Raw genomic sequence first — 26862 nt, forward strand, 5'->3', positions numbered from 1 at the left:
GCACAAACACAGCCGCTGTGGGGCCACATTGGCCATAGGAACTGGGAAATTGGCGTCCCGCATGCTGTCCCCACCGGTCGATTGTCGATTTTTGCAAGGCAAGTACACTATAAACGTAGGCTGTATGAACTAGAAATCAAGCCCAGTAATTGCTGCCCACACAAAATAGCTGTGGGTCCTGCATGGGCTGTGGCGAGGCTCCAAATTGCCATGCCCGCACGCCGTCTCATATGTCTTGTTGTGACTTGAGGGCCGATATAACATAGACGCAGGCTCCATCCAGGAAGACAGGGGGAAGCCCAACAACTATGGAATGATTTCGACCACCTGAGGATATTTAGCTTCCACTGACATCGTACAGCACCCGGGCGCATTTTGCGTTACGCCTCAATCCAAACGCGGCCGACAACGTTGCCGCAGAGACAGCACGAAGGTGCCCGCGTGTATTGTCATGTTCGTGAATGTAAATAATCGCAGGTGGTCGACTTTAATCCGGAGTCTCCCTCTATGCCGTTTTTTTCTTCTTCCTGTCACTTTTGTTTCTACCACTCTGTCCTTTATTCCTTGTCTCAAGCCGCTGTTGAAATATCCACCGAGAAGTGAGACAGATACTGCGTCTTTCATCTCCTAAAAACAAATCTTCTACCTTCATCATTTTTGAGGGGGCGCGCCCTCATCTCCAGCCATCTATGGGCTGCGCGCAGAACGTACGCCACCTCTTTCTCTTTCTTCTCTCACTCACGCCTTCTACAGCGGGGCTTGTAGCCCATCGTAAAAAGTATCCAAATAAGGTTCTAGGTTTTCGAAAATGCCATTCTCATCGTAGCTGCAGCGAAAGCAATTTTCTCACGACCCACTGCGGAAACCGAAACCGCGATACCAGACAGAGCGCTAGCAAAGAGCGAGCGTCACACAGCCGTCCCCTTCTCACGTGATCAATTCCCGCTCGCCGCTCCCATTAGAGGGCTGCGGTGCGTGGCAGGTCGTAGGCTTGGCTGGTGCACTATTAGTCCACAGAGCTTCGCTTTCAACCTGTGTCCGGCCCCAGAATTTCTTGCGCTGCAGAGGCGACGAGACTGACATTTTCAAAGTTCCAAAATCTTGTATGATTAATAATTACAGTGGGTTAGGCCTTTCAGTGAAAATGGAGATTAACAGTAATATGTATTAATCATTCAATGTTAGTTAAAAAGCCAGCCAGGTAGGACATGTGAGCTGTTTTCTGATGCACACCACTAACAAAGCTACGCTGAAGTAAACGTTCTTGTAACTCAGAGAGCCTGTGTTTAAAAATTAATGACAGTCTTGGGTGAAACACCCTGCATATTCCGACGCATCTGAACTGGTGGCTGGCGCTATAAATTTACCGCTAGAGCTAAAAGTATACTGCCATTTCAACTTCGGCTGCGCAGGTTGACTGCCTACTATATAATGAAATTTAATAGCTCCTTACGTCCTAGGATTAATATATATAACTGGTACTCGCTCTATCACAACCTAAAATTTGGAGAATGCGATACTATATCATTGTGCGCCGTGGACACTGGTTTAGAGGCATAAAACATATTTCCGAGCATGTGCTAGAAACGGGCTGATATTTTAGGTGTTAGGCTTGGGAACGCACAATAACAAAACAAAAGTCAGTGCTGCTGTGCGGAGGTTCCTGTGCACGCCACAGACCCTTAACGGGTGGAAATCAACACGTATCGGCTGTGTCTGCTTCAGCCCCCGCAGAAAGATTTCTTTCTTTCTTCATTTATATATACCGTAGGTGTAACGGGGCGAATAAATGCAAACACAAACATAAAATTCTCAAAGCACTGACCACCACTAAGAAAAGTAAACCAAAAAGGTGCCATATTAAAGAAAAGATTATTGGAAGCGAAGTTCGGCGTGGTCGTGATTAATTTTTTTTGAAGTATACGAGATTTTTCCTGCTGAATAATGCTGTTTTCCGACTACTCCTTTATTCGAATTATTCGCCCCAGTCGCTTTTCTTCAGAACTTACTTCTATTGAAACCTGTGCATCTTTTCTTCACCCATTTTCTTTCCAGACATTTCGAAGGCCGGCTGTGACGTGTCCTCCCCTTTCTCGTTCGATGGAAAAGGCATCGGCTACGAACTGGCCTATTCCTTATTCCAGGGAGCGTTCTTTTTCGCCTGGGCGAGCTTGCTGGCCTCTGGCTACATCTTCGAGAGGAGAGATGCAGTGCCTGCGACCACCGAAGAACCGGTGCCCGACCAGAATGTGGAAGAGGAGAAGCAGCTCGTCACCAGGTTGCGCCAGAGTGGGCAGTTCACCGGCCACGCCCTCGTCGCCTGGAACCTCCACAAGAGCTACGCCACGCAGCACGCCGTGAGAGGTCTCTACCTGGCGCTTCGGCCGTGCGAGTGCTTCGGCTTGCTGGGCGTGAACGGTGCCGGCAAGACGAGCACTTTCCAGATGTTGGCTGGACTCAGCACCGTCTCGTACGGCGAGGCCTACACCCCTAACGGCGCACTTACAAAGAACCCGCGTGAAGTAAGTTGTAGGATAGGCCATTTTGCCTTTTCTGCAGCATCTTTATCAAGCATTTCGCCATTTTTCTGCGGGAGCCTTTCCCGATCGACGCAATAAATAAAATCAGTTTTAGGGGAGCATAGATGCGGCCGTAATTGCGCATGAAGCAGGGCTAGTTTGTTCTGAATTGCAGTGAATTTTGCGCATAAACGGGGCCAAGAAGGAAGAGCAGACAATACGAGCGCTGTTCCTTCTTGGGCCCTCGTTCTCCCGCTTAATTCAATTCAACAGAGCTGCGATTCGTTTGGTGAGATGTGTTCAATCGAAAGGAAACAAGGGTGCAGATTGGACGAATGCTGCTAGCAGCAGTAAATTTCAGTAGACATTATGTATCACGCAGCATATAGAGGGGCTATTTTGATATCCACGCGACGACTGTACTTTAGCCATTTTTTTTTCTGTAATTTTATGCTTTCCGTTGCGGTTTCAGAATGGCTGTCATTTCATTTTCTAATCTCGCAAATGCCCTTTTCATGTCTGTCATTTTGTTGTAGTTGTGACGGCATGCTCAAGCACTTACATTTCATCCACCGTGCGTAATTGTTGGTAAGCATGAGAGCTGCTAGCAGCCCTCTTACAGTGTTTAACCTTCCCTGCGTCCAGCCGAAAGTGGATTTTCCCTGCCTTGAGAAAGCTATATTAGCTGTTTAGCTCTTATTAGATCAGTTCTTAGTTTTGCACTGTCGGTGCCATCCCAAATGCTGACCACTGCGCGCGCCAGTAACAGCAACGCATGCTGCTTCAAAGCCGAAGTGAAAGAAAGCAACGCACTCCCTATTAACAGTAGAAATCCTCCTTTACGAGATGGACTCAGAAAGAAAAAAAAGCGGCCGCTAAGCATGAAATCTAACAAGGGAACTTACTGTCGGGCGTGGCACGCTTCATCTCTTGAGAAAATTTTTAAATTCGTAATTAATCGGTGGTCTGGAGCAAATTTTCTCCTTCGCGAATAAGTAGAGCATGTTTCAGATAGCTATATGGATTCAGGTCCTGAGTACTCAGTGGACCGCGACAGACATATTGCTGCTTCGCGGATTAGCAGAGCTTCTTTTCTCATCGCGTTTTGGAATACATGGTCTGTTCTGAAAGTAGTAGGACTCATTTTTTTAAACAAAATTTATTCAAGAGAATAGTACAAACGATTACAATTTTTCAAGGTAGCACCCTTCCGCACCTACACGCTGCTGCCAATGAGTTTTCCAGTTTTCGTACGCCTCCAGGAACGCCTGGACCGGAATGCTGTTTAGCTCCCTCGTCACGGCCTGTTGAACCACCTCTACCGATCCGTGATGTTTCCCCTCGAGCGTCGATTTTATTTTCGGGAATAGAAAAAAGTCTGGCGGGGCTAGTCGAGGCTGTAGGGGAGCTGAGGCAGCGTTGCCGCCTTGTGCTGGGCAAAAAATCGGGGTCCTCATTCACATGATGAAGATCCTACCGGTTGGCCTTTTCCTCCTCTGACAACACTCCCGGCACCAACTTCGCGCACGCTTTCCTCATGGATAAGTTTTCTGTCACGATCTCAAAAACTTTGGTTTGAGGAATGCTCAAGTCATCAGCAATCATTCTGATACTCATTCTACGATCGCTGTTAAGTAAATGTTTCACTCGCTACACATTTTCGTTGGCCTTGCTTGTCGAAGGACGTCTGGAGCGGTCGTCTTCCTCCACTCTTTCCTTACCTTCTCGGAAAGCTTGTGCCACTCAAAAAACACCTGATCTACCCATGGAAGCGTCACCGTAGGCCTCCTTAATCATGTTGTGAGTCTCCTTGCCCGTTTGACCAAGATTTACTCAAAATTTGATCGCGTATCGCTGATCCAGTAAACGCTCGACGATTCTGCGTGACGAGACGTTTCTACAGGGGTTCACAGTACAAGCGACCTCCTCTCTTCACCGGCCGAGAGCCGACTGCCGATTTTCCCCAGCATTCCCGATATCCTCCTTCAACGATACTGCACGCGCAGACCACCTCTCGTCCACCCGTTCGCCCAGGAAAAAACCAGTCCTACTACTTTCAGAAGAGACCCTGTATGCCATCTGAAAACGAATCCCTCGAGCCGTTTTTTTTTCGCAACACTAAGCACTCCTCCTGCATTTCCCCCCTTTGCTAGCTGTTGCCGCATTGTTGCAAAGCCACAGTGAAAACAGGCTAATACGCTAAGTTAAGAAGTTCGTGTACGCCTAATAGAAGTGAAAAAGTAGAGCCAAATATCACGCATATACACTCTTGCTGGTGTCCACGGTAGAGAGAGGGTGTGGTAGATGGTCCTTGGCGATCACAAAATGAACAAGGGAGGGGAAAACCTCAGGTTGCTTGAGTCAACGTTTCGACAAGAGGACTTGTCTTCGTCTGGGAAGACAAGTCCTCTTGTCGAAACGTTGACTCAAGCAACCTGAGGTTTTCCCCTCCCTTGTTCATTTTGTGATGACTCTTGGTGGTGTTATGTTTACGCATTATTTCTGGAGAGGGACGTCATTAAACTGGACTCGGTGCAGTGGTGGCTTCTAGTCAACCCTCCAAAGTGTTGAAGAGAGTGAGGGGGGGGGACAAAGATTGTCACGTGTTAGGCGCGCCGTGGAGTGACGCGATGTGATGGATGTTGCTTCGCGCTCACCACAGTAGCGCGGTCTTCGAACGGCGAGAGAAATGGCCCAAATTTGTTGAACAACAGCGGCGGGGCTAATCACGTTTTCGAAATTCTAAAAACTGATAAGGGTATTACGAACGGCCGGCTGCACATCTTCAGATGCAACCACGTGCCTTTTAGGGATATTTTAAAAGTTACCTGTTTAAAATTCGTTAATCACTTTACTGGTTCAAATGATATAACTGTTTTCTTACAACCGCCAACACCGGTATTAGTCTGCAGCGAAAAGTCCCTGTTTACCTCAAAAAACCTATTTTTAGAAATTAGTGTCGCCCTTCACTGAAACACCTGCTCTAAGTACCAAGCGAACCACGTATCACCAGGTGCCCTTAGAAAAAAATTTTACGTAAGTCTATAGATTGCCCATAGACTTCTGTCCATAAAGTCTAGAGACTCTATAGACACATCCTAGAGAACAGTCTATAGGTAATACAAGTGCTATACACAGTCTATAGAAAATCTGTACATTTATTGCCATAGACTCTTAATAGGCATTTCTCTATAGACAACCTATACTCTATCAATAGAGAAAAGAAATATCTATAGAAAATCAATAGTTATAAGAAGTCTATAGACTGTCTATAAACCATTTTTTATGAGAGTGAATACTATAATTACAAACCCAAGCACAGTACGAAAACAAGGAACATGCGAAAACTGATGCAATGCGTTTTCTGGCCGAACAGGGAAGAGAAACGCGTTATTGCTCGCCAGGAGCGCACCGAGTTTTTCTTTTCTTTCCGACTGCCGCTTTAAAAGCAGTTTCTTTTTTTTTCAACTGCCGCTTTAAAATCAATACATGTGATGAATATATATGCGCTGAAATTATGGCTTTAACGAAGCTCTGCTCTTGATAGACGTGAACTATTTAAAATCTTAGACGGCAATTTCTATATCGAGTTGTTCGTATTATTGCTCTCTATTTCTCCTTTGAAATTACCGCAATCTCTGCGTGCAGTGGCAATCCCACATAGGCTACTGCTCCCAGGCGGAAGGACTGCTGGACCGAATGAACGCCTACGAGCAGCTCTTCCTCATCGGGCGTCTGCGAGGAATTCCAGAAGCGCAGCTCAAGGACATTGTGGACAGCATGCTGACTGTCGTCGACGTGAAGGAGGACGCCAGAGAAAAGAGCGCGGTGTACAGGTAACGAAAGGACGAGCCTCGGTAAAATTAGTTTCTTAGCAAGAGCACCTGCACAGCTGTATCGCCCTGTGTAAACAACATCCTACAACAATAAAAGAGCAAAACGCTGAGGCAGCGTATGAGCGTCGAGAGTTATCAATATCGAACGAATACTGTGTCATTAGTAGGGCCCAGAAATTTAGGCATTTGCCTAAACATGCCTATAAATGCCTAAACGGGGGGTTTTTGTACTTGCCTGCCTTTTTGCCATTTTTTAGGAAATACTACCTATTTAACCGCACGTTTTGCCTATCAATGCCTAAATCCGGTACTTCGGTCCTCGGTGCCATTTTTGAATTTTGAAACATCTATGTATGGTGAAAGGCGCGCGCCGATGCACGCACAAAAGGCGCAGGTCTCGCCGAATGTTTTTCTCGAATTGTAACTTGAACGTAGTGTAACGAAGTGTTTATCTCGAAGTGTAGCAAGAGGCGAGTTTGGAAAGAGACCTGACATATATAAGTGCAAACTTCTCAACAATGACGGAAAGGACGACATAGTTGGAAAAGGCTGTACTCTCGATAGATGAATCGTTGAAGTGGACTGGATGGAAAGAGCGCTACTGCTTCTACGAAGATGCAACAATGGGTAGAAAAAATAGATGCTAGACACAATTTTTCAAATCGGAGACTTTCTACGCGGAGACGACACGGCCACATCATCTGAAGGCCTAAGCCTTTATCAACTCTCATGCTTTAGGTTCGCGCCACTAAGTTCATGTGATGTCAAAAGAGCCCTTTTAAAGTAAAAGCTAAGCTTAGCGAAAACCGAAGGAGCTTCAAGTTCGAAAACCTGAGAATGCGCTTTACTGCTTCTGTTGAGGACTGCGTACGCTCCGTGCTTAACTTATAAATCTTGTACTTATGACTGAAGCGTATTATTCAAAGCGCCTATTTTTGCTTTATAGCGCCTATTTCAATATTTTTTAGAGCCTAGATGCCTGCCTATTTCGGGGTTCTTTAGTGCCTATATTTCCGGGCCCTAGCCATTAGCCATCTTCGCTATATCCAGTACAAATTTTTCGTTTTATCCCGATATCTACTTTTATGACGCCAACGTATACAGCGCAAGAAAACATATCGTTTGACGCCACTTCGAATGTCCTATGTCACTTAGTTTGGCCGTAATGGACGTTTGAAGTTTCAAGAAGTCACGGTTTTGGGGGACCAAAAGTCGTCGGCGCGAATCCCTATGATTTGCTACGCTTTCATTCGACTGTAATCATATGCTCCGTAACGCGCTGAATCGTTTAATACAACTCCGAACATTCTACGCCAATTAGGTGGTCCACGATCTGTGTACCAGTGGTTACACTCCGAACATTCTACGCCAATTAGGTGGTCCACGATCTGTGTACCAATAGTACCACCCACTGGTCCCACTTGAATGACCTGGTGTTTCATACTAACGCGACCTTGAGTAATGTGAACATTAGAGCGAACGCCGTCAAACCTCTAAGAAGTGTTGTACCAAGAAGCCTCTAAGTGGCATCGTGGCGGTCACGGAAGTCGCTATTTTCGACGACGCGCCCTTTGTATTGACGTCGCGAATCCGCTATTTCTTCAATAGCAGAATTTGACGGCGGTATGTTCAATACAAAGATGTGTTAGCTTTCTGAGGTTTATATGTGGGTAAATATTGGACTAAATAGTTTTGAGGACATTTCACTGGCGTCACCATTCATCCACCTTCGCAGCAAGCTTATCATCGTATTTTGTTGACGCCTTCGCAGTGGCGGGACCAGACGCAAGCTTTCTACCGCCATGGCACTTATCGGCCTGCCTCCACTGATCCTGCTCGATGAGCCGTTTACGGGTGTGGATGCAGTTTCCAGAAGCAAGATAATTCGCGGCATCGGCGTCATAAAGAAGACAACCCAAACGTCATTTGTTCTTACCTCACACAAGTAAGTGTACCACTACAACAGGACGTCACAGGTACGACTTAATGGCTTGCGATGACGCTGGAGGACACGCACAAGCTTAGGGTGGACGGGACGCGAATGCTCTTCTATGGCGGACGGGAGCTCAAGTGGCTGAGCACAGCACGCGACATGCAGAGCTCATCTCTTGATCTTCTTTGGTTTGATTCGTTGCGAAATTTTCACATTTCGTTCACCTTTTCTAGCTTTATCTGTTTTAAACGGTCAGTCAACGCTCTTCATTCGTCTCCTGATGCAGTTATGAAGACACAACTGTAAGAACAAGGGCTCGTTAGTGACACGCATTGCAATAGCAGACACCGGTCATTGAAGCCTTAGTAAATAAACGGGGAACGTAGCATTATTTTCTTTCAAAGTGGAAAAGTAGTTCAGAAAGCGTTAATTTGACAGTAAACCGTGCGGCTGGTGGCAGCACAAAGTATGGATAAGTGGTTTGGAGAAACTCAAAGGAGCACTAACAGTTTTATTCCAACCTTAACACTTCAACCGCGCCGTGAGGGATCGCCAAATCACGAAAACCGTCGAACATATATCAGTTAAGACCTAAACAGCGCCACAGACGTGACGCTTATGCATTTATTTTCTTTCTTTTTTTATGTGTTAGGCTTCCCACACCTGTCATCAGTTGTATCAGCCTCTCCCCAAGATTTTTATCTCGTTCATCCCTGGCTACGATCATACTCAGGGTGCGCACAGCTAAAAAAAAACCGTCCCTCCTTAAATCCTTTATCTCCGCAAATGTTCTTTGTGTGGTCAATAACGCAGTGCGCCGTCTTTTCTACGTAGGCCCTGCAAGTGAACGGAACTTCATAGGCGACGACGGTGCAGGATTTCAAATAGCCAGGGGTTGTTTTTCCGGCTTCCATCCTTTCTTCCGTCCCACGAGATGCTCGAAGAAACTTAGACGAGTGAACTTTTCAGGATCAGGAAACACGATGGATACACCATATGTGTTAGCCAACTTCTTTACAGTGTGGGCTGTCTTGTGACATTTGGTACGACTTCGGGCTAGACCATACTTTTTTTTTTGGTCGCATCATTCCAAAATAAGCCTTGTTTGGTTTTGAAAAGCAGGGCTTCAGAAACTGGCTTGGTTACCGCGCAGGGGTAACCGGCTGTACGCAACCATTCAACATGCTTGTTAAAGTTTTACATCATAAAATGACTGCACGGCTTCCCGAGAGCAGATCACAGACACAGTGGGGAAGGATGGCTTAACTGTTTTAGGTTTCGCCTGCGCATAAGGAAGCAGCTTTTTGAATGCCCACTGTGTATATTTCCAACAGACATCATTATAAAAATTATATTATATAAAAATTATATTAAGCCCCGAAACCTCCAACGGACCATGTGAAGGCATTTCTTGCGTAAAAAACTTTTGGACCTTATTGACAGAATTCTTAAAGAACATTAAAGAACCCCAGGTGGTCGAAATTTCCGGAGCCCTTCACTACGGCGTCCCTCATAGCCTGAGTTGCTTCGGGACGTTAAACCCCAATAAACCAATCTTAAAGAACAACATCCGGTAAAAATTAAGTTGTCTGCAGTGGTGCTTACTTTTCTTTCTCGACCTTTCAGGGAATTTCGTAAGAAGGAAGACCTTTCTCGATCAGTCAGGGAATTTCGTGACATACGACCCAAAAACCCACGCTAAATATGGACTAAAAGAACGAGACACACACACTAGTGCAGTGTGTGTGCGTCAATCTTTCAGTCCATGTCTTTTAGCGCTGATTTTTGGCGATATGCTCAACCAACTCGCCCAGCACGCCACTCTGCTTAACATATCATGTTATCGCGTTGAAACGAAAGCCCTCCCATTTTGCTCGAAGCAATATGAGATACTATCCACAGATTGTGTCTAGGCGCAGTTTTTTTAAGCATTAACAAAGTCTCCAGCATAGCTAAATACTATAGTACCCTTCTCATAAGGCCTTTCTTCTAGGGTTTGATCAATAAAGGCTGAAATTATGCTAAACAGGAGAGAGAAAAGGCAGGATCTAGTGTATAACCCTTTTTCTAGCAAGATTCCTAATTTATTCTCAAGATATAAAAATAGCCCCAAGATAAAATTCGCGCAAACGCATGAAACCATGCATACACGTGCGTGAAGGGTTCTGAAACTCAACAGCATCGCTTTTCTGAATATCTGAAACAAAGAAACAGGTCATCATATGGGACAGACCAAAGCAAAACATCAACATCAACACAAGAAATGCACCAATACCAAGAGCTGGGCTAGTTGGTAAAATCTGTTTCAAAATATTTCTAGCGAACGGGCAGTAAGCGTACCGAAAATTTAGGTGCTCCATGATTTGCTGGCCCAGCACGTGCTGCCATGTGCCATTACCATTAACCAAGGTCCTTAACTGGATGCGGATGCTATGCGTTTTTCTAGCCGCCGCGTTGGCTCAGTGGTTATAGTGCTCGGCTGCTGACCCGAAAGACGCGGGTTCGATCCCGGCCGCGGAGGTCGAATTTCGATTGAGGCGAAATCTAGAGGCCCGTGTACTGTGCGATGTCAGTGCACGTTAAAGAACCCCAGGTGGTGGAAATTTCCGGAGCCCTTCACTACGGCGTCTCTCATAGTCCGAGTTGCTTTGGGACGTTAAACCCCATAAACAAACCAACCAACTATGCCTTTTCCTCGTAAAGGATGCGGGAAGACCATTAGATTATACAGTCACGAATGACATTCACCAGCCTCCTCAGTTGGAAGTCCTGGCACGCTGCAGCTGCTCTGAATTTCACTCTAATGGCAATGCCTTCCGCAGAGATGTAATTTGCAATAGCTTCATCCGCTGCTGTTTGGTACTTTTCCTTGGTAAGAACCATGAAGCTACTTTCCTTGTTGGGTTGAAGCGATTAATTCTGTGTGAGGTATAGTTGTCATTCTGTCTGGAATCCTTCCCGTGGAGTTCTTACATGTAAGGCCGGATGGCGGTTCTACTCTGGGACACTGTCAGCGCGTTCACGCCGGCTATCGTGCACCGCCCTCTGTTCACTTATGCAGCTTTCGCAACAATGCTGCAATTCGAGTACAGTGTAGCTCATGAGGTTACTTGCCTTTTTGTTGATTGGCCAGAACATAATACAGTTCGGCCTTCTACATGTATCATCCTCCACGCTTTAAATTCAAAGCAGTGCACAAAGCGTTTCAGCAAATGCTGTCCATGTGGAATTATTGCCAACAAATGCAGTGTCTGCACGCCAGCGCAGATGCAGCTGCCTACTGGTGGGCTGGTTTTAGTTTTTGTGATATTGCCGCGAATCTTTGCACGGTTTCTTCATTCTTCAATGTCGCGGCATGCAGCTTTACCACTTTGCTTGTGATGCAAGACGTTACCAGATTCATCTCTATTGATCGCATCCAGGCGGAGCCGATTCTACGTTGTTCCAGAGTGTTGTAATAACTTTGCTGGCCGTATTTCGAAAGTTCGCTGTCACCTTTGAATCGGCGGCGAGCATTTTGTTCGAAGACCGCCGAGCACGCCCGTTGCTTTCGCCGCCGCTGAGCCATTCAATCCACTGTGGGCGCAGGTAAGCCCAATTAACAGATTCTTCCGGAACCCTTGCTTCCCTGTCTTCCTCGCTGCCGCAATGCCACCAACCACTACGTGACAATATCTATTACATACATCATCAGGAGACGACAGACACTAGACCCTCGGAACTCTTTAATTTACAAAGCCACATCCTGTGAAAATATTCACAGCCTGGTGACAAGACTAGTTTATTGATAAAACGTCTCAAAGCGACTCAGGCTATGAGGGACGCCGTCGTGAAGGGCTCCGGAAATTTCGACCACCTGGGGTTCTTTAACGTGCACTGACATCGCACAGTACACGGGCGTCTAGAATTTCACCTCGATCAAAATTTAATCAAATCATTCAGTGAAAGACTAGTTGATTCATTGACGGAATTAGAAATGTTCCTGCCACTGCCACTCGGTCTTAATCTGAGTGGCTGCTGGAAATAGAGAAACTTTGAAAATGATAGGTGAGCCAATGAGATACTGAATTGATGCGCGCTACCCTGACGCAGAAGCCCAGAAATGGTTGCTCTTTCTTTCTGGCTGCAGCATGGAGGAGTGCGAAAGTGCCTGCGACCGGATCACCATAATGGTAGCCGGGCGCATGATGTGCCTCGGTACCCTGCAGCAGCTCAAGGACAAGTACGGCGGAGGGCACCGCATTGAGTTCGTGCTGGGAGAGGAGGACGACGATAAGCGCCGTGTTTTCACCCAAGAAGTGACCAGACAGTTCCCCGGAATCCGGCTTGCCACTGTTAACGAGGTGCGAATCTTCAGCAACGTTGTGAGACTGGCTACATATAGTAGACATATGTTTATCTTCACTGTCGTATAGGTTTCCCGCTTCAGCAGTGCTTTCTCGCAGTTCTTTTAGCGCACAAGAAGACGACAAGTGAAGAAAAGAAAGAAAGGACAGAGCGCTGTCCTTTCTATCTTGTGTTCACGTGTCGTCTTTTTGCGCGCTAAAAGAACTGAGAATTCATTGGATCAACTAGCCCCATAACGCATTTTGCAGCAGTGGTTTGTTGCGTTGTAGCTTCATTCCTCCCCATCATTCGCTCTTATGTTCGGGCTTCAAGGAGACGCTTTCTTACATGCATGCAATTATGTTTGCGGACAACGCCATCGCGCTTTATTTTTGTGCTAAAACAGAATATATTTTTGTACTTGTTTGTTGTCACTGGAACAGCTGCTTTGTCTTTTCTCCGATTTCCGCTTAGTGGATTTTATGAGACATTAGTACTTAATTTTATTTCAGTTCGTTAAGCATTACACAAAAAGTTCTGGTTGATGATTTAACTGCGGAGCGAAAAATTATATTATTAGACGATACTGATTTCGAAGAGCTGTATGCAAGATGAAAGGGCAATCGGCTGCAATTCTTTTTTTGAGTGCAGCGATAAAACCATGGCACATTCTATGATGCATAACCGTATGATCGTTTCATCGCCTGTTTTAAGAGCACATATAAGCAAGTCGGATTCAGAATTATAAGCCTCAGTTGTCGGCTCTCTAAGTAAAACATGTTGCGGGGCTAGTTGGTGATGCATTATCTATTCTGCAAATTTAAACAGCGCTAACTGTTCAGACGAATACAGAGATAGATATGACAGGATGGACGCTGTACTTGTAGGCGTAACAATATATTCATCTACCTTTTTAAGAAGCATATAAACGACTGATTACGGCGGAAGCTTTGCTCCTTACGCTCACTTATCACCTTATTCCACCTGAATATAAAACAGGCTAAAGGTGACCAACATGCTTGACAAGCAAAACAGTTAGGAGGGAAACACAGCACAGAAACACGGGACGAGAAAGGACACGACAACACAACGGGCTGATTACCATCTCGTTTTTATTCCGCCAGAAGCAAAATATATACAAATGGAAAGATATCTAAGCAACAAAACACAAAGCGTTATAGAAAAAGCTTATACTGAAGGTGCAATCTCGTCCCGTGTTTCTGGGCTGTTCTTCCGTATTAAGTATAATGTACAAACCTGCCGAAGCCTCCGCCTTAAGAAAGTAAAACAGGCTTCTGAGTCTTTCGTCGCTGATGTGTTGAATGGATAAATGCCTGAAAGCGGTTTCTACGTGACTTAGACATCTCATCAATGACTAGTATTCTTTTTTAGTGCTGGGTAAAGCTGCGACAAAAGTATAAGTTACGAACACTCGTTTCCATTTTCAAGCATGTGTAATATGTAGTAGTTTGATCCTCTTGACACTCAAGAGGATCAAACATCTCAACAAGTAAACATCTCGACAAGTTCAGAAATGCAGCCCCCTCTTCCCTCCCCCCCCCCCCCCAGGTTAATCATCCATCGCAAAGAAATGCGGAAAGCTCACGTGACAGCGTTGTCATGCTCTTATTTTTTTGTTGTTGTTTTCCTCTCTCTTTCCCGTCTTCAGGGCGTCTTCACATTCCAACTCCCGAAGCGCGTCCCCTGGAGCACCCTGTTTCGGAAGGTTGTTCAGCTCGAGAAAGACTTCGCGCTCAGCAACGCTATCGTGGGAGACTACGGCCTCGAGCAGATCTTCATTTCCTTCGCAAATGACGCGCATCACCCCGAACCACCCGTACAAGCCCTCATATCACTTCCTGCACCGATCAATCGAGCCGCTCCGGCGGCTGGAGATAAAAATAATCCCCAGAATGTTTAGAAATTCGTAGCCATTCGAACACTAATCAAGGAAAACTAAATGTAAAAGATAGCCAAGTGTCTCTATAGTATCTGAATTTCCCATCGCCTTCGGCTTACCGCTGAGGGTGATGTGAGCAAAATAAAATGAACGTAAAAACTTCTGCCGGGCGCTTTGCTCTTGCTAAAGTGCGATGAGGCGAAAGCCATTTCCGCCTCTGTTGCTGCCCTTTTTACTGTGATGATGACGTCATGCGCCAGCAGCTGCTAGCGTTGATTCAGAGCGGCGGTCGGCGCTCCATATATAGACTGTGGTGATTACCTCATGGGTGACGAACAAGCATGCACATTTCCGGTTACGACATTGCACGCCACTTTATGACATCATCAATTTTTGTTAATTATTTTTATTCTTTTCATTGTTAACTATTTTGATTAATTTCGTTTTACGGCATAATACGCAGTGTAAATGACGTTATCAGTTTTATTCATTTATAATTGCTTTGATTAATTGCTAATTTCTTTTAATTATTTCGTGTTATGACATACTACGCCATGTTGATGTTGGCGAGCGAGTTGTCAAAGTGTAACACTCATGCTTGCCGTCGAGAAGCTCCGGGATTTCATTCTTGGCTAGGAATCATCGCTCCACGCTAGCAGCGTACGCTATTTAAGATGACAATATTACCCTGGCATCTCTCCCATCCTTACTCCTCGGCTCGAAAACAGCGAACACGAGAAGAATACTGCGCTTTGCTGTGGTCACGGAGCCTGCAGAACACAAGTGTATTGTTCGCCAAGACAGTGCAGGCCACGATTCAGGGCGCATATGTGAAGTCTTTGACGCCGAAGATCGGTCTTGAGGAGCTTCAAAGATTCTAATTACTCCGCAGGTGATCCTCGATCACTGGCCGCCGAACGAAACTACGAGCAAGTTCTTCGCGCTATATTTCGGTGTCTGTAATATAAGTCTTCCAATAGGAGTTCCTGTTAGCGCTGGGGAACCAAGGCACGGATTCTAAACAACTTGCAGGCATAGTTCGGCGTTGTTTTGCTACCGAAACTGGTTGAAAGTCATCCTTTGTGAATTTTCAATCTCTCAAAGGTTACTTAAATCACCTGTATACGCGAGTAAAAACGTTTAAAGCAAACACATTCCTGCTTCCCAGGAGCCATTGCCTGTATTCACACCGGAAACGATAGGCACTTTTTCAACCCGTGTCATGCCCTGCGGCGGGCACTTGGTATATACAGGCTTATGAGAGTTTTTATTGCCTTTGGTTAGAGTCAGCGTTTGCAAAGGGACAGCGTGCTTTGTGTTCATCGCGCAGCCTCACCACACACTGATGGTTCACTGCGTCTGATGCCATGTGGGTAGGGCAAGCGAACTTTGTTGCTACATGTTTCGCACACATCGGTAATGTTCGTTTCAAGTTCCACACAGTCGGCATCACACTCTCAGACTAGGGAGGCTGGTAGCAAACACCACATGTTACTTTACATCATCAGCGAGGGAAAATGCAGCTTGCTAGAAATGCATTTCGCTGGAATGTCGATGGCAGTACATTACCCGCTTTGCATGACTTTGCAGTCATTGCACCACAAGCGCTAACTGGAGAAACCTCAGGCGCTAGCTAGGCACGAAAAATGTGGGCCGTTTGTGCCATGATAGAAAAGTGTCGATTTCAGAAGCACATTTCGTTGTACGTATCACATTTGATTGATTACATTCGAGCATCAAATCTCATGTGTGAAATAAGATACTTCATGGATAAGGATGTATTTTTGGAGAAGCAGTGGAATTTGCCGCAGTATTTGAGCTGACTTTCAATCAATAACTTTAAGGACTCCACTCAGGGTACGCTTTCCATTATGCTGTAAGGGACGGAAAGATAGAAGAATGTATAAGAGCTTGCTGATAACTTCAGGATGTCTCAGGCAGTACACGTGGCGGATGCTTTATTCTATTTTCGTTCGCGAAGCGCTCTCGGCGCAAAAGTTTATGGCGAGATCCAGTTTAGCCTGAAATGCCTGAAGCGGATACAGGCATTTCCTCATAGGGACAGTGGCATTACTCAGTACAACCGGAAAACCATCAACGACAGGCGCAGCAGCAAAAGCAGCAGAGGAGTCAAAATTGAACCGCTTTCATGGAAAAAGTCTTCTCTCATGCTAATGAAACCCAACAGGTGCGACTGTGGCGGTGTCTGCCGCTCGCACAACATAAAACCGGAGTTCAAAACTAGCGAACGCCTCACTGCGCTAGCGTTTTTCAAAACGCTCCTTTGCGTAACCCGTGTCAGGCAGGTATTTGCCACCGAAAGGTTCAACAAAAATAGAGCTAAACGCCAGCTATAATGGTGCAGTTCCTTGAATACGCAATCTTCGGAGTCATTGTGGCAGCAAACCTACTTGTTGGCCTCTACTACTCCTTTAAAAGGACCGTTTATTCTACCGGTGCCGCTGCCACCAAGGGCGAGGTCTTCCTCGGAAGCCGAGCCCTGAGGATGCTCCCTCTGGCTGCCTCCTCGGTGGCATCGCTCTACTCTTCGACGGGATTGATTGGCTTCCCTGCGCATTATTACGCCTACGGATGGCACGTTGCGTATGTCGGTACGATTTGCTTGTTTTTGTTTCCGCTGGCTACTCACGTGGTCGTGCCACTTCTGTACGACCTTCGAGTGACGTCCATATTTGAGGTGAGTTGATCGAACCGAAACGGTTCTTCCTTTTTCCGACCAGTTTCCAGCTCTCAACTTGAAAAAGAAAATTACGGAGGGCACCTAGGACTACATTTTTTATTCACTTTATAATGACATACCTACTCATTAGCGTAGAGTCGTAAGACAACGCTAAAGCTATGTTCACCTTTGTTCGCCAAGAAATAATGTGGAACCTTTGTAAATGGCGCATGTAAAATGGAACACTATTTAGTGTAATAATTACGATGTTTAAAGACAGAAGCAGTTTTGTGGTCTACGGGTTGCATGCTCACCTCGCAAACTGAAGGTCGTGGGTTCAATTCCCAGCACCTCCGGAAAATGCTTTATTCTTTGGTACCCGGTGACGCCATCTCGGATTTTTGGGAGCACAGCTGCAGGTCAACACCGACCCCAGGTATCGTCGTCAGTGTGAGCCATACATTGGTGCTGCGTAATTAAAAAAAAAATCTGCTTTTTAAAGCGATATATCGTTAAGGCTCCAGTTTTTAAGGCTCCCGTTTTGCAGAAAATATGGCGTCGACGCCGTTGTAACAGAAAAATAAAAAAAATAGTTTTGACGACGCAGGTATGAAGGCGGCATTTTTATCGCAAAGATTTCAGTGTTTGCTGGTGATGTGGTGGAAACATTACATACTCTTCAATACACAAATTCTTCCTCTCCAGTGGATAGGGTGCTGTCCTTTTCCTGTTGAAGCGTCGGTATTTAAAAAGAAAAATTAGGTTTCTCCTTAGTTCGAGGCGGTGAAAAACCATCGATGCCTTGTTGTTACACAAAAATTCGTTTAAATCATTCCTGTGTAATTTGCGCATGACTTCCACGAAACTACGCAACTATCACGCTGAATGCACTACACCAACAGGTAAATGATCATGTGATATGCTTGTTACCGATAATTCCAACATACATTTTCACAGAGTTTGTCCTGGAACACTCACTCTAGAGATTATTTTTGTTATATTCCTTGTACACTGCCATGCTGCTGGTGCTTTCATTGGCATTCTGATTCAAAGCGTCTGTTTGGCCCCCTAAGCCTCTGTGATTTTGCAAAAGAAACCAGCCACATTGTATAAACGTCGGAAATTTGGTTAAATCTGAGCCCTCGCGTCACCTTAGACTTTGATGCGTATTCTTTTCAAGCCGACGGAGTAACTATGGGACATTGGACAACCAAGGGTTTTGGGACATTTGGCGCGTTTTTTTTCAGCGGCATGCAAGCGGGGCATATTGTGTGTGCTTAGCCCTTTTTCCGGTGCTGAGCCTTAGGCCTCAAGCGTCCCTGTAAAATGTGAATGAATATTGCGAGAAAGGGTGTTGATGAACGGACTCGGAAAACTGCAGAAGGCACATGAGACTTGTTATGTGCTTTAAATGCCAGAGCATTCTCTCAGAGCGCAGCTCTCTAGGCGCCCCTTGGTGGATTCCGCGTCGTAGTCGGAGTAACACGCCACCTTCCAGGATGAGAGCGGAGGAACGGACAACCGTAAGGTGTCTCCCAAGGGAAGATCTCAGACGGTGGCTGGAAGCCTAATACGTCACCTGCCACCGCTGGAAGGTGGCGTGTGAAGAGCTCAGTTCAAATTTCGCGTTACCAACCATTGTAATCGTCTGCCAATGATTTCTTGATATTTCTTTTAAGTAATCCGTCAAACTTAACGGTGCTGTCTATAAATTCGCCATTTTCTTTAACTAGAGTTTTTATTCCTGCACATGTAACCTAACGTTACCTCCCTGCTTTTGGGTTACCTTTCTTGCAATCGATTTTTGCTAAGTTCTACCAAAGATTTATGCAGATCACCACTGTTACCTATAAACCCTGGGGCCTGAGGGAGACTGACTGAGCCTGCATCAAAATCTAGCTGCATGCCGCCGCATACTAGTATAAGTAATAAGGGAGTAATTACTCATTGACATCCACCCGAGCGCAGCCGTACGGCTACAAGAAAGCTGTACAGCTTTCCTTTGTAGCCGTATGGCTGCGCTCGGGTGGATGTCAGTGAGTAATTACTCCCTTATTACAAATTTACTCCACATTGAGGGATTCCCCTAAACATTTGACCAACACTGTTCCCACTTCGAGTTATTGATCAATTCACTCTCGCCCTACCATAAGCTTGCCATCCCGGTTAGCTCAATTGGTAGAGCAACTGCTCCGGTAAAGCGGTGGTCCCGGGTTCAAACCCCGGACCAGGACGAATTTTTCTTTAACTACGAAGTTTCTGAAAAAGCTGTACAGCTTTCCTTTGTAGCCGTATGGCTGCGCTTGGGTGGATGCCAGTGAGTAATTACATTCTTATTACAAATCTACTCCACCTTAGGGGATTCCACTAAACATTTCACCAATACTAGTATAAGATTTTCGATTATTTCTACAGATCTACCATAGGCTGCATATGTGTAATCTTCGTTAAATTTTTATCGTAGCTGGCGTTCTAAAACGTCCTCATCTAGCTTCAAAGAGTAGAGAACAGGCTCTCGAGATATCATAGAACAATTCTTTACTGATCTGCCTTCGTTACTTGCTATTTAGTTCTACAGTCTGCTTCTTTTCCGCTGAAATGATCAGTTTTTACCTTCTCAGTTTTTTTAACTATCGCTTAAAGCCCTTTATTTCTCCGTACTTGTTTCCTGCATACTGCTTAGTTTGCTTGTCCTTTTGCACCACTGTGAGTCAACGCTTTCTGCAGAAGTATTTAAATACCTCACCTACCCACCTGTTATCGTGCAATTTAGTCAGGCATTCTTCCAGTAACATACTGCTCTGAGCTTCCCGTGTTTCGAAAGAAGTCCGGCCAATGTCCCTCTGTACTGCACAGCTTCCGGTTATGCAACGCCATGTAGCCCCCTCCTGTAATGCCACTCCTCCTACTGCCATTACCCTGTTACAACGACCTCGCACAGCTCTCGCTGCGTGGAATCATGCCGACGTCGCGGTTCGGGCTGTTGGAGCACTTACGAAAGGCTAACGATGTATTACGATGATTCTATGCGTAATAAATTTTAAGATAATGCTGTTTTATTTTCGCAGTACCTTCGCCTGCGCTTCAACCGAACCATTGCCTTGACATCCTGTGCGATATACATATTCTTTACGGTGAGTCAAAGAGAAATCATCGAGCCCTTAGTGGGCTTACATCGGTACAAGACACCGGTGCTGATTAAGACTACTTCACCTTTGAAAGTGGCTACAAAAAGTATTCGCAAAAATCTGCTGGGCCAATAGCTGAAGCTAGTAGAGGCCCATTTTACACGTTCTTATTTAAGCAACAGAATGCACGCAAAGTTCGGTTGTACATGATCAGCAATGGTAATGAGCACTCAAGCGGACACGCATAAATGACTACCAAACGTACCCCTCAATCTTCGAAAAATAGAAACGTTTAATGGAGAAGATAAGGTTCCCAGCCTTTTTAACTTCTAGTGGCACGGTATTGCATACTTTCGCCCTGTTATACTCAATTAGGCGCTGTCCGTGGGTGTTTCGGGTTACAGGGTAGTTAAAATTTGTATTGCTTGCATGCCTGGTGTTCCTATTAGGCAACACAAAAATGTTGTTTGAAAGAGGGTAATTATTTCGTATAATATTATTTACAACCATCCCCATTTTCATATCATACAACTAAGGAAACTGCAAAATCTGCAACCTATTGAACAAGGGGGCACTGGACTGATAGCTGTTGGCGTATGTTATCATAAGCAGTGCTCTTTTCTCCAAACAAAACATTTCATCAATGTAGGACCTCTACGCGGTAACCCATGATTCGCAGCAGTATGTTAAATGACACTAAAAACGAGAAAAGCATATAATTTTTAGCAGAGATATGTCCAGAAATCCCCGGGTTTTAAATAGGATTTAACTAGCTGAAGAAGCTTGCAGCACAAAGTATCCGCGTGTTTTACCAATTAAGGCTGACGTCTGAGGTTACACCGAGGTACTTGAAGGCTTTGACTTGCTCAATTGCAACGCTATCAAGGCAAATATGCACATTATTATATATGAGGCGTTTGTGTTTTGATCTAAGCAGCATAGGCTTCGTTTTAGCAGCCTTTATTGCCAGTTTGTTAGCTTTAAACCATGCGGAGATGTGACATACCTCGTTTGTCTTCGGCTGAATTTCAGTGAGTGCTGCCTGTAAACACTACTGCAGTGTCATCAGCGTACATGACCGTACTGGATTTTGTCAAACTGGAATTCGTCAAAATTTGTCAGTTGTCGCACCGCGAAGCCAAAACATTTACCTGGCATTTAACATGGTCGATATGCGAAATTTAGTGGCAATTTTTTCATTTATTAATGAGTGTACCCCCCCCCCCCCCCTATGTAATACCCTCTTCTGGAGGGCCCTTAGGGGTTACGTGAACATATATAAATAAACACTGGATATAGATCTTGTTGAGAGGAATGCTGGCGCCTCTCGTAGAGTTTAATAACTCTGTGCAGGGTGTATCGGATGTCTGTGGGATAATGTCGCTACACTCGAAGTAGCGCCACGAAAAATCACTTCTTGTGAATTCTTTTGCAGCCATTTTCAGTAGCCGGGTGTAGTATACAGCCAGCCACGATGTGCGGTGGGGGATGGGTGTGCAGAGTATGAGGTTGGGGGTGTAGGATGCTCTAGGGTAGCGGCCTGCCATGCGTCGCGCACTGTGCCTTATCCATCCATATAAGGTCGCAGGGCGATGTAGCACAGAAATGAAGAGGGGTGAAAGCAGGAAGAAGTCGAGCTCGTCTCATCACAAGTGGTGTCATTTTGCCGTGCCATTAGGCGTGGCTCGTTGCCATGACATCACTGATGATGCCACTGTCGTCTCACCATTCAGCGTAACGTGTTGATCCTGTCGTGTTACATTAACGACGCAGCAGAAACAGGAATCGTGGCCTTACCCACGCTACATAGGTAATTGGCCCAATATTGGAAATCTATTGGCAAAGCACGGTCCAACAAAAAAGACCAAAGCACTACCATCCATTTCCAATGTTGGGCCAAAATTGGAAATATATAGGCAAAGCTTGGTCATACGAAGTACCAGAGTAATACCGTCCATTTCCAACGTTGGGCCGATTACCTGCGCTGCTTGGGTAAGAGCAGCCGCTGCAAATATTTGGCAACAGCCGCTTGCTCTGCAACATAAGTGAGACCATAATATGAACAAGATACGTGTGCGCGATGCGTGTGTGTAGGTGATAACGTACCTCGTTCTCAAGCTCACGACACGGCCTAGTGTCGCCGATGCACGCTTGGTGTTCCTACGACAAGCGGGGACGTTGGTGCACAGATTTGTCTTCAGGTATTCGTCGTCCTAAACGCCCCGCGCTTCCTGATGAAAGCTGCTCACTCCACACACTGGGCTGTTTGTTACGGCCCCTCTTATTAGCACCAAAACCTTCGTCGTAATTTTTGTGTATCTGTATAATAAATATATGCACCCACAGCGGTGTGAAAGTGGCTTTGGCGACAGGCTGCTGATCCCAAGCTCGCGCAATCGAATCCATGGCGCGGCGGCCGCAATTCGAGGATGGCAGAATGCAAGAACCCTCGTGATCGGAGCGATTTTAGCGAACGTTAAAGAAGCTCAGGTGGCCGAAATTAATGTGCAGCCCGCCGCCATGGTGCCTGTTGGGCTCGACGCGCCGTCTGCAGCGACGACAGTTGGCGCCAGCGGGACTGGGCTACGTGAATAACGGCCGGTTTCAGCACGCTGAGTGTGTGTGTGTATTTGTGTACGCGTTTGCTTCCGGTGTCCCGTTCTGGGAATTGTTTTGGTCGCGCACACGTGCGCCCGCCGGTGGCTCCTTACCCTCTCCTTCGGGGCCGGGAAACGGCCGTCGCCCCCTCCTTCACGGCCGAGAGACACTGCTGGCTAACCTTTGCGGCAGCCCTTGTCGGCGGCTGCGGCGGGGGGAAAGCGTGGCGGCGCAACCAGGGGACGGAGGCCCCTAAATCGGCTGTCGGCGGAAACGCGTCTGTTTGGGTTCTCAAGTTCGCTCAAAACCGACAGCGGACCGACAACGAAAGGGAGTCCATCACGGTGCGAACGGCTCCGACTTGACAGCGAGAATGTGTATATCACCTTAGTTGCCGCCAAAGGACTCCTAATTCCACGGAACGATGGGTGAACAAAATACACAAATCGACCATCTGTGCGTGGGAGGACCGGCGAGAGTGTGAATGTCCCGCCTTTTTGTCACGGTGGCGAGAGGGTGATGTTCCGCCCTTTTGTGGGCGGGTTTCGTCAAGAAATGTGATTGGCGATGTTCGAACAACCAAGTTTCCCCCAGATAGGTACCTGGGGAATTGAAAATGTATAAAACGTGGCTTCAGTGTGCTTCTAGGAGGGGAGACTCCTGATAACCTGCTTTGTAAATAAAATCGTCTATCTTGTCTGGCAGTAACCGGCTGCATCTTATTCGGCACGTTGCTGGAGAGAAGAACTTCGGAGACCATCCCGAGGTACGAACAACATTGCACAAAACATATCTGGCGCAGTCGGCAGGATCTCCAGCGATGGGCGAATGAGAGCAGCAGCGGTGGACGGCGGACGAGACCGGTGGCGTGGACGGCGGACCCGAGAACGTCACTGAGGAGCCAGCGGCCTGCCAAAGCGAGTCCCTCCTGACCTGTGGAAGAAGAGAGCACCGCGGAGCGACTCTTCAGAAGTCAGGCGAGTGCCTCTTGGTTTCCTGTCGGGCGCAGTTGATGACAATGCCATATAACTTGCGAGACAGGGAGGTTAACACCACAGATGCGGAGTCGGACGGGGTTGAAAGCTTGCAGGAGTTGGCGGTGACCAGTGACGCGGGGGGGAATCTGAGTAGCGCCATGGCGGAAACAGCGTCGGAGCAGCAGATGAAAATGCTGGAGCTTCGATTTAAAATTGCTGAAGCAGAAAAAGAAAAGCAACGCTTAATTCTGGAGAGCCAGAAGTTGCGAGCCCAAGAGCGGGCTGGGTCCCACGAAGAAGGTAACAGCGGAGCGCTAGCTGTGGATAGGTCAGAGGAGGATAGGCGCCTAAAATATGCATCCTTATTGAAAGGAGTACTAGCACCGATGCCGAGTCGGGAATTCCTAGTGCCCGGGTGGTTTGAGGATGTGGAGGCGACTCTTGATTCATATGACGTCCCGTCTGAGTGGCGGGCCGGGCTTGTCTTGCCACAGTTGAGTGAAAGAGCACGCGGATTGCTTTCTACGTTGACAGCAGAAAAAAGAAAGGACTATAACAAAATGAAGCAAAGTATTCTAGATGGATTGAGGTTGTCAGCAGCAGAATATAGAAGGATGTTTGAGGGGTCGGCAAAAGCAGCAGATGAGACATGGGGCCAATTCGCAATCCGGCTGGGAAACTATTTTGAATACTATACAAAAACCTCGAAGGCTACCACTTTTGCAGAATTAAAGCAGTTAATGGTCACAGACAGGTTGAAGGAGTGCTTAGCAGCTGAGGCACGGGCTCATATTGTTGTCAATGAGAATCAGAGGTTCCTTTCTCCGGGCGAAGTGGCCAAGCTGGCGGAGAGTTTCGACGAAAGCGTGAGATGCAAACCAGGGTCAGCAGCTCATTTGGGAGGCTATCGAAAGAGGCCGAGTGGGGACCAGAAGGAGCGGGCCGGTGCAACACCTCATCAAGGGGAGAATTTTTCTTTAAGAGGAATGAAAGGACGGTGCTTTGAGTGCAAGTCACCAAATCACTTCACTAGAGATTGCCCTCTCAAAAGGACAGGGGATAAGGCAGGCAGACGAGGCCAAGAAAAACCAGGAGACCGCGCCGTGGTGGCTAAAGTGGATGCTCATTTGGAAGAAATAGCTCCCGCGAATGAGGTTGGCATGCAGGAAACAGAGAGGGTAGGTAGGAATTGCCTCGAAACAGTAACATTGAAAAGTTCGGAACAAAGCATTAATGCTGTGATTGATTCCGGGACTGAAATGACTGTTATCAGGCGAGCTCTAGTGCCGAAGTATGAGGCAGCTGGTTCCACAATAAAACTGAGGGGAGCTTTCGGCGACGAAGTAAGAGCTGAGCTTGCATATGTGCCTCTCAGAGCAACAGAAGGTGCACCGTTTGTCTCGTTCGACAAGGCACAACCAGCTTTGCTATGTGCGCTGACAGACAAACTGTTGGCCGGAATAGACGCGCTCATAACTCCCGCAGACTACAGACAACTCCTTGAAGAAAGGGCAGTTGTAAACGAAGTTGTTTCAGAGGCAGAGACCGAAGGCGGTGAAAAGGAGACGACAGAGCATAAAAATCAGCAGACGGGTGCGTCCTTGGCGGTTGCGGGAACGGACGAAGAAGCCGAGAAAAAGTAGAGCGCGCGGCTAGTTTTCCGTGAGGCTCAGGAAAATGACTCGTCGCTGCAGGAGGCTTGGAAGCAGGCTAGAGATGGCACACATGGAATGATAATCCAGGATTAGTTACTCTATCACCAGGAGCACGTAGTGGGACGCATGTGCACACAGTTGGTGCTGCCATCGCATAAACGACAGGAAGCACTGGTGAGGGCACACGATTCGCCTTGGGCAGGCCATTTGGGAGAGCGAAAGACTTTGCAGCGCATAAAAATGTCCTTTTATTGGCCGACCATGGGCCGAGAGGTCAAGGAGCATTGTCAGTCCTGCCACCAGTGCCAAATCAGGGCCCCCGTGAAAACACAGGACCGCGTACCCATAACGGCATTGGCCAGGCCTAGTGCACCATTCCAGGTGATATACATGGATTGTATCGGTCCACTGGATCCACCATCAGCAAGGGGACATCGCTACGCACTGTGTGTAGTTGATTTGCATACTAGATGGCCTGAGGTTGTTTGTTTGAGGTCCTTAACAGCTAAGGCTACCTGTGACGCGCTCACCCAGATATTTTCCAGAATGGGAGTGCCAGAGACCATATGCTCAGATCAGGGCACAAATTTTACATCAAATTTAACGCAAATTATGCTGCAGAAAATGGGAGCGACTCCCAGATTTTCCACTCCCGATCATCCACAAAGTAATGGACTGGTAGAGCGGTGGAACGGCACTTTTAAAAGGATGCTGTTTCACAATGTAAGTGAGCATGGACGCGAGTGGGATCGAATGGTGCCATTCCTGCTTTGGGCTTATAGAGAGGTGCCACATGCCATCACGGGTAAATCACCGTTCGAGCTTATGTATGGTAGGATGCCTGTCGGACCTCTGGCTATATTGCAAAAGACGTGGTCAGGAGACTGGGTTGTTCCCGACTCATTGGCAGTGCCAGCAGCAGACTATCTCGAGAAATTGAGAAATGATCTCGAGGAAGCCAGTGGGGAAGCGGCAAAAAGTAGCGAGCTCACGCAGCAAGCTTATGTGGGGAGGTACAACTTGAGGACCACCGACAAACAATTTTCTCCAGGTGACCAGGTTCTTTGGCTGGAGAAAGAAGGCGATGGGAAGTTAATGGCACACTGGAAAGGTCCAGTAACAGTTGTGGAAAAGGTGCGGCCATATAGCTATACGATTGAGCTAAGTGATGGCACGCGCCGATCGGTGCATGCAAATAAGCTTAGGCCATACAACGCGAGGGTCAACACTGTAGGCATAGTATTTGAAGGCGACACAGAGTTTGGAGAACTTCCCGCGTGGTCAGATACAACGACAGCAGTTGAGCAGCT

The 26862-nt window shown here is 46.7% G+C and overlaps 2 protein-coding genes across 2 annotated transcripts in view; both read left to right on the forward strand.

The window, feature by feature from the left end:
* Window positions 1-15877, forward strand: part of LOC149347102 (phospholipid-transporting ATPase ABCA3-like) — a 74833-nt gene extending 58956 nt beyond the window's left edge. The window contains exons 14-19 of the mRNA XM_089541491.1: window positions 2201-2522; window positions 6168-6355; window positions 8127-8300; window positions 12418-12631; window positions 14284-14451; window positions 15845-15877. Coding sequence (XP_089397617.1) covers window positions 2201-2522; window positions 6168-6355; window positions 8127-8300; window positions 12418-12631; window positions 14284-14451; window positions 15845-15877 — 1099 coding nt within the window. The remainder of the gene's footprint in view (window positions 1-2200; window positions 2523-6167; window positions 6356-8126; window positions 8301-12417; window positions 12632-14283; window positions 14452-15844) is intronic.
* Window positions 15878-16870: 993 nt separating this feature from the next.
* The window catches only part of LOC149347103 (sodium-coupled monocarboxylate transporter 2-like), a 45776-nt gene continuing 35784 nt past the window's right edge, over window positions 16871-26862 (forward strand). Inside the window, exons 1-2 of the mRNA XM_089541492.1 lie at window positions 16871-17212; window positions 20263-20328. Coding sequence (XP_089397618.1) covers window positions 16871-17212; window positions 20263-20328 — 408 coding nt within the window. The remainder of the gene's footprint in view (window positions 17213-20262; window positions 20329-26862) is intronic.

The sequence above is a fragment of the Amblyomma mixtum genome, chromosome 4 (genome assembly GCF_055824585.1).
Source record: "Amblyomma mixtum isolate Tamu chromosome 4, ASM5582458v1, whole genome shotgun sequence".
In the NCBI taxonomy this organism is placed as follows: domain Eukaryota; kingdom Metazoa; phylum Arthropoda; class Arachnida; order Ixodida; family Ixodidae; genus Amblyomma; species Amblyomma mixtum.